The 8,242-nt window shown below is 60.1% G+C and overlaps 1 protein-coding gene across 1 annotated transcript; it reads left to right on the top strand.

Moving 5' to 3' along the window:
* Positions 1-1,977: 1,977 nt before the first annotated feature.
* C1QTNF6 (C1q and TNF related 6) lies at positions 1,978-4,447 on the top strand (the record flags this gene model as incomplete). Its single annotated transcript, XM_080660296.1, has 2 exons — positions 1,978-2,230; positions 3,900-4,447. The coding sequence occupies 2 exons, from the start codon at positions 1,978-1,980 to the stop codon at positions 4,445-4,447; spliced, it is 801 nt and encodes a 266-aa protein (XP_080516422.1).
* Positions 4,448-8,242: the final 3,795 nt, after the last annotated feature.

The following is an 8,242-nucleotide window of genomic DNA, read 5'->3' as shown; positions in this document are numbered from 1 at the left end:
TGCTGCACTGTGACTTTTGTTTAAGGCTGCTTTGCTTCCTGTCCCCCAGGCCAGGAAATTTGTGTCTCAGAGCTTTTGACTGTCGTCTGGCTGGAGCCAACAGCTAGGTCCCCAAACGGGCCAGTCCTCTGGAGGAGCCCTGGGCTGCCTGCCCTGCCCCGACCCGGGAAGAGGTCACGCTGGGCAGAAGAAGGAGCAGACTTTTTATTAAGAGTCTTTTGCAGGTCAGCCAACATCGCTGCGCTTAAATCTTCCCAAACAACCCCGGCGGGAGGTGGCGGTGTCATCTCCTTGTAGCTGTCACGGAGCAGGAAAGCCAGAGGGTCCCGCCACCAGCCCCAGGTCTCCCAGCTTGTCAGCGAGCCTGGGATTTCAAGTCTGACTCCAGGGCCTCACCTTTTCCCATGAGGCCACCTTCTGGCCAGGAAACCGGGGATGGTTGGTTTTTTCAAAACCACTGGGATGTGCAGTTTACAAATAAAAGGTGAGGGTGATCATTATGGACAGAGAGGATGCTGATCTGTGTGGATTTGACCTGCCTTACAGAGCAGAACCAGGGCACTGGACCAGGGGACCAGGGCTGGGGGCAGGAGCTGGGGAACGGTCACCTCCAGGAGGGGGTGATGGCTGGGGAGGCTGCCCGGCACCCCTCGCTTCTGCTACTAGCCAGCCCTGGGGAGGGGAGGTGCTCAGGAGAGGGCCTCTGCCCCTTTAAAACCTAGCTTTTACCACAGTGCTCAGAGAGAGAGGGTGGCATTTAAAACAATACCTTCTCTACAGGTAGTAACCACAGAAAAATATTTTTGAATTGTACTAAATGTTAAAGGAGAACAAAAAGGAAATAAACAAAGAAACGCTAGAAGTGTAAAAACCAGCCTAGTTTCAAAAGCCGAGTTTCTGATCCTGCGATAACTCAGCGCCAGCCCCCAAAGGCTGCCACCAGCTCAGAGGCTCCTGGCCCGGCTTCCTGCCCACCCAGCCCCGGCCTGTCTCCAGCGGCTGGTGTCCAGCTACTTCCTGCCCCTCTCCAGGAACTCTGGATCCCTTCTCCCTGGCCGAGGCCAGAGCAGGTCCTCACAAACCCTGGCCTTCTCTGAGCCTTTTCAGGTTTCCAGGCTTCCTAGTCCTGCCCCTTAATTCCAATTTACCACCTTGGCAGCTTATTGGCAGGTCTACTATGATTGACACAACCCCTTTCCAATGATTCAACTCTTGCCCGAGGCTTCCCTGCAAGGACTCAGGGTAAGGTTGTGCAGGTGGTTGATGCCCAGAGGCGGGAAGCTGGCACCAGCCCATGCCAAGGTCCCTCCTCCATGGTGCACTCTCTCCTGTTTAATGTGTCCCCCCCAGGAGTGCCCCCTCCCTTGCAGGAAGGCCCATGTAGGCCAGCAGTGGCCGCGGCTGTGACTCAGCAAAGGACTCCTCACTGCTCCACAGTATGACCCCGTCCCCACGCAGAACCCCGTGTTTGCTCTGATGGAAGCTGCTACCTGTCTGCTGGAATGAACGAACTTTCCTTTGTCAGGACCTCGTGTTCATGCCCCAAACCATGGGCTCAGCCACGAGTCCCCTCCCCTACAGAGCAAGCCTGCGGGATCCTTTGTGTTCGTCCCAAGGGCCCTCTCACTTGTCAATGGCGAGAGAGCAAGCCGGAGGGAGTGGGGAGGGAGGGAAGAGCGTTTGACAGTCTCAGTGGTTCTGGCACAGGGGCAGCTGGAGCACCTTCCTCCCCCACCCCTGGGAGACTCAGCCTCCAGGCCCTGCCCTGCCTGCCACGCGTCTCTGGGACCTGGAAGAACTTGCTTCTCTGTGTGGACCTCAGTGTTCTTGTCTGTTAAATGTGGGCACTGGCGTCCTTCCCCGAGTTACGTCAGGAATGCGCTTGCTGTGGGTGGCGGCATTCATGCCGGGCCTGGGCACAGTGGAGATGTTAATTTAGATACACTGTCTGTTCCTCCTTCCCTGCTCCAGGCCGCCATGGGGCTAGCTGCCCTGGACCTCCTGTGGACAGTGCTTTTGCTCCCTCTCTTGGTGTTTGGGGTCCCCACTGAGGAGCACACCTCTGGGGAAGCTGTGGCCTCCAGTCCCCCCGGGCGCTGCCGACGGTGCTGTGACTCTGAGGACCCCCTGGCCCCTTCCTATGCTGCAGATGAGTCCTCAGCCTCCCCATCCTCCCTTCCATACGTGTGGCCTGAGGTCAGGCCCTATATTAACATGACCATCCTGAAGGGTGAGTACCTGTACATGGCTCAGGCTGTGCTGGCCTGGTCGGGGACATGGAGGGCATGGGGGTCTCCTCCTGGGCCTGGGGAGGTGAGGTGGAGGAAGCAGGAGAAACCAGGACAGACAGTTATTCCCGACCCTTTCGTTCACACATTAATTAAACACCTACTATGTGTCAGGACTCCTCTGAATTCTGGGGCTGGAGCATGAACAAATCAGAGATACCTACCACCATTGCGCTTCCATTCTGGTGGGGGTGGCGGACAGCGATACGCATGCTACCCACGTTAACGAGATAAAGTGTTTGGTGGTGACAAATGCCATGGAGATGGCAAGGCGGGCCGGGTAAGGGACATCGGGAGTGCAGGTGTCGGGGCAGGTTGCCTGTCACACAGCATGGTCAGTTCTCACCGAGGGAGAAGCCGTGTGTATCTGGGGAAGAGCATTCCAGGCAAAGGGAAAGCAGGTTCAAAGGCCCTGGGGTAGGAGTGGGCCTGGGCTTTTAAGGGGCAGTAGGAAGGGAAAGAACTGGAGTTGGAGATGAAGCAGGGCCCAGATCAGACTTGGGGTTCTCCTCTGAGTGAGATGGGGAGCAGGGGCGGGTTTGAGCAGAGGGAAATATTTGGGATCAGGTCCCTCAAGACATAGGTGGCTACCTGCTTCTCTGTTCAAGGTTAGCCTGGAGCAGGGGTCCTCAAACTTTTTAAACAGGGGCCAGTTCACTGTCCCTCAGACCGTTGGAGAGCCCGACTATAGTTTTTTAAAAAAACTATGAACAAATTCCTATGCGCACTGCGGGCCCAGGACGAGTCGGCTGCTAAGCAGGACAGGCAGCGGCACCTGGCGGGCCGGATAAATGTCCTTGGCGGGCCGCATGTGGCCCGCGGGCCGTAGTTTGAGGACCCCTGGCCTGGAGCAAGGGCTGGGCAGAGGCGTGTCTGCTGGGGGTCAGGTGAGTTACTGCCAGACGCCGGGGCAGGTGGAGATGGGCCGAGCCGTGCTAGGTGAAGGGTCGTGCTGTGCGTTTGCGGAGTTTGCAGAGTGCTTTCCCACGCGGCCTTTGCTGAGGGCTGGCGCACACGCCTGTGAGGTGTGCGTGACCCTTTTCAACATACAGGCAAGACAGCCAGGACCCCAGCAGTGGCTGGGTACACAGGGGGTAAAGCCAGCCAAGGGCTGCCTGGCGCCTACCAGGGGTGCTTTCCTTGGGTATTTTCCTCGGTTCCTTCTTTGGGTCAGAAGTGCACAGTGCACCCTGCCCCTTGCCCACCCCCACTGGAGCTTGCTTCATGCCGTGTCCCCCTTCCCTGGCGGGGACTGGGCCTGCCTTCCCAGAGCCCACAGCGGGACCCTCTCTGCCGGGAAGGCGGGGGATGGGCGGGTGTGGGGACACACTGGAGGCCCAGCCCTGCCTCTCCTGCTCCTGAGCTGTGCGACCCTGGGCGAGTCACTGAACCTCTCTGTGCGTGGCAGTGGTCAGTGTCTTCTTTAGGGGGACATTCGGGGGGTGGGGGGGCCATGCCTGGCGTGCAGTAGGTGCTCCACACGTGCTGGTCCCCCTGGCCTTTCTTCTCTGGGCGGGGGCAGAGCCCTGCACAGACCAGTGTAGGTGCCCCCTTCGTTCAGGCCCGGGGGGGGGCCGGGGGCCTGCCCTGACTTCTCCCTTGTTCCCACAGGTGACAAAGGGGACCGAGGCCTGCTGGGCACACCTGGGAAGCTGGGCAGGGAGGGTCCCCGGGGAGAGCGAGGCCCACAGGGCACCAAGGGTGACAAGGGGCAGGCGGGCAGCCCTGGCAGCCCGTGCCAGACTCGCTTCTCGGCCTTCTCCGTGGGCCGCCGAACGGCCCTGCACAGCAGCGAGGGCTTCCAGCCCCTGCTCTTCGACTCGGTCTTCGTGAACCCGGACGGGCACTTTGACATGGCCGCCGGCCACTTCGTCGCCCCCCTGGGCGGCCTCTACTTCTTCAGCCTCAACGTGCACAGCTGGAACTTCAAGGAGACCTACGTGCACGTCATGCACAACGAGGAGGCGGCCGTCATCCTGTACGCGCAGCCCAGCGACCGCAGCATCATGCAGAGCCAGAGCGTGATGCTGGCCCTGGCGCCCGGCGACCGTGTCTGGGCGCGGCTCTTCAAGCGCGAGCGGGAGAACGCCGTCTACAGCGACGACGTGGACATCTACATCACCTTCAGCGGCCACCTCATCAAGCCCGAGGACGACTAGTGCGTCCAGCTGGGCGGCTCCCCTGTGGGTGCCCACCCCCTGCAGGGCCTCAGTGTCCCCCTCTGCACAGTGGGCCCGCGGGGCCTGGCACTCGGGTAGCCCTCCTCTCCCTTCCTGCCCTCCCAGGCTGTTTCTGCCGCTCCCCTCTCCCGCACATGTTTTGAGAAGCCGTCTAACCTAAACATTCCACAACTTTCCCAGCCTTTTGGACCAGCACTTCTCAAACTTGCACTTGCACACCAATCACCTGGGGACCATTCGTGCTAAGACACAGATTCGATCAGGCAGGCGCGGAGTGGGCCCAGGACTCTGCGTGTCCAATCGGTTCATGGGTGACGCTCGCGCGGCTGGTCTGTGGGCCACACTGGAGTAACCGGACTCTAGAAGTTTCTTCCTAAACTTTCCAAACCCTCTGAACATTCTAGAATCATCACAGCATCCTTAAACATTCGCACTTCTCTGACTGCCCCTCTTCCCTCCCTCTCTCACGCTCGCCTGCACCCCCCCACCCCCCCACCCCCGTGCAGCCGCTCATTTCATCATTCTTCCAACCTCATGAGTGAGCTCACTCTGTGCGGGGCCCCGGAAAGCTGGGGCGGGTCAGACGCAGACCTGCGCTCGGTGGCACGCAGCCCAGCCCGGGTGGGAGACGGAGGGTTCTGAGGCCTGACCCGGAGAAACGCGTGGTGCCCTTGTCACATAAGTCTGGGCTCCGGGCATTCAGACACCGTGGCCCCTCATCACCCACGGTCCCCCAGGCTGGTAGGACAGGGCCCCCAAGGTGGGGTGTTCCTTGCCTCCCCTCATTCCTGTTCCCTGCCTGTCATTAAAGCACCCCCCAGCTCCATAGCCCCCATACAGCTGTACGGTCACCTGCTAGGGCTCCTGTCCCCCTCACAGCACCCCTCCCTGCCTGCTCTGGGGCTCAGCCATGGCCGCGCTCAGCCCACCCTACCTAAAGCACTTGGCCTTGGTTCTCCCGAGCTCCCCGCCCCGGCAGACCTTGATGTCTGTCCCCAGGTGCTCTCTGACCCTCCGTGTCCCCTCTTGCCATCCCAGTGTCCCCGCTCTGAGCATTAAGGTGCTGGAGACCCACAGTCTCCCCTGGCCTGGTGCTGCCTTTGGAAATGCCGGGGCAGAGCCGCCAGGCTTTGGACCCTCAGCAGGTCTGAGGAACTGAAGCGGGTAACATTCAGGTCAGTCAGGGGGACCCTCCTTCTTCTGAGCCATGATGCCGAGAGGCCCAGGCTAAGGAAGGGACATCAGGCTTCCTGCCCCTTCTCTGCTCCCAGGTGGGGCAGCCTGGTGCCCCCAGCCTTCCTCTCCCCTGTCCAGGTGGCCTGACCTCTCCCCCGGGAGGCGGCCTCCAGTCTTGGTGCTTACGCAGACTCTGGAAAGAGGGGCCCGGGGTGGTCTCTGGTGCTCACTTACAGCCAAGGGGCCACGTGGTGGCTGCGTGGCGGGGGATGGCCGCAGGGCCTGACCTGTGCACAGGCCGGGGCACAGCCACTCCCAGCCGCCTGCACCTGCCCTGCTGCCCAGCGTTATTAAAGGTTGCGTGTCTTCTTGGCAGTTCAGCCTGGTTCTTTCTTTCTGCTCAGCGCCCTTGGGAGACTCAGGGACCCCTATCCAGAGACACTGAGGCTCCCCACCCACAAAGAAACCAGCCCTCACTCAGGCAGCCCGTCTGCTCTGGAGTTGGTGGAACCGCCTCAGAGTCTGCTGTGTGACACCCTGGCTGTGGCCTCGGGGAAGTCCCACTCCCCTGCACCTCAGTTCCCTGGTCTGTGAAATGGGGATGACGATGATAATTTACCTCACGAGGCGCCATCGGGACTAGAAGAGAGGTTGCCTGGTGAGCGCCGAGTTCATCCTTCGAACCACTCCTAGTGAGCACCTACTGTGTGCTGGGTGCCCCACTATGCACAGAGGCTGCAGGGAGGAGCACGCCCATCCTCTCCCTGGGGGAACACCGATGGAGTCTAGTTCTGGTCAGTGCTGAACGAGCCCAGGCCCTCACCTGGGGGTTTGGTCTCGTGTTTTATGTTTAATAAATATTTACAGGAGAACTGAGGGTGTTCTCTGGAGGGAAACACATACCACGAGGACTGGCTGACTCTCTAAGGCTTCCAGGGGTCCTCAAACTTTTTAAACAGGGAGCCAGTTCACTGTCCCTCAGACTGTTGGAGGGCCGGACTATAGTTTTAAAAAAAACTATGAACAAATTCCTATGCGCACTGTGGGCCCGGGACGAGTCGGCTGCTAAGCAGGCAGGCAGCGGCACCCGGCGGGCCGGATAAATGTCCTCGGCAGGCCGCATGTGGCCCGCGGGCCGTAGTTTGAGGACGCTTGCGTGGCTACTCCTCACGTATTTAAGATAGTCCACGTGGACTCCTCTCGCCCAGTTGAGCGGGGCACCCTGCACTGCGTGGGTGGCTGTCGCTGTGTTTGATGGCTTTCTGGGCAGCGTGTGGGAGAACATGCTGTAAAGGATGAGCCACCAAGCTCCCCAGGACTCAGAGAGCCCAGCGGCCGGCCCATCAGGGGCGGACAGGAGCCTGTTTCTTGGAGCCCCCCTGGCCACAGAGGAGGCGTCCCGTCACCCCTGAACGCCTTGGGCGCTCAGCCACGCGGGCCTGATGGCTGCGGCCTCGGGAGCCGTCCCAGGTGTGCTTTGGGCCCAGGCTGGTGTGTATCATCGGCCCGCCCAGCACCTCGTTCCGGTCCTGGGGCCTTCGCTCAGGGCCGGCAGGCGGGAGGTGGTTTGCCGATGGCCGAGGCAGCAAAGCTTTAGAACCTTCTTGCTGAGCAGGGGGACTGAAGTTTGTCCTGTGCAAACTAAGGCCAACGGCCCTGGCATTTCCAGGCCAGTAGTTCAGGGCTCCGAGATGGGGTGTGTCATCCGACCCGCTGCAAGCACTGCCTCCATCCCCGGATCAGAGGCGGCCTCTGGACCGTCTGGGTCCCTTTCCCCCACAGGATCCCAGTCCCTGGCCTGGTGGCAGGGCCTCGATGGGTGGTCAGAGCCCCCAGGCTTTGTGCTGGAGACCCCCCCAATAGGCATGGTTTGGACGGGGACTGGGCGAGAGCCCTGGGAAACTGGAGGCCCCGAACCTGCTGCCAGGTCTGCGGGGACCACGTCCCCTGGGAGTGCTGCGATGCTTAGTCCTGCTGACTCCTGCGAGCTGGCGAATTGCCCACATAACCACATCCCCACCCCGGCGCCATCCCTTCAATGACGCAAATGACATTTTTTTCTCTGAAATGTTAGGCAACAAGAAAGGGGAGGCTGAAGAGGGCCGGGAGGAGAATATGAGTCAGGGGACCTCCTCTTGCTGCCCCATTGTTAGTCCATAGGTCCTAACTTGGGGTTCTGAAAATACGGTCATGAATATAGCCTCAAATACCCGCCAGGCTTCCATGGGGCAAAAGAGCACACATCTAAATCCGATGCAACAGATAAGCTAATGCTGGGGTCCAGAGAGGCCAGGCGCGTTGCCCAGCGCCCTCCGCTCCTCGAGTCAAGCGGGCTTTGCCATTGCTTGGTTGGGTGGCCTGGGGCAAATGCAGAAAGTATTGAGGGGGCAAGAGTGCCAGCCAGTTACCTGAGTAGAAATGGCCAAGCTGGTGCCGTGCCCTGGTGGCTGCTGCCGGGATGGGTGGGCTAGACCAGCGGTTGGCAAACTCATTCGTCAACAGAGCCAAATATCAACAGCACAACGATTGAAATTTCTTTTGAGAGCCAAATTTTTTAAACTTAAACTTCTTCTAACGCCACTTCTTCAAAATAGACTC

Source organism: Plecotus auritus, assembly GCF_963455305.1.
Source record: "Plecotus auritus genome assembly, chromosome: 3".
NCBI classification, from domain to species: Eukaryota; Metazoa; Chordata; class Mammalia; order Chiroptera; family Vespertilionidae; genus Plecotus; species Plecotus auritus.
Note: the sequence above shows the minus strand (reverse complement) of the source record. Positions and strands in the feature narration are given on the sequence as shown.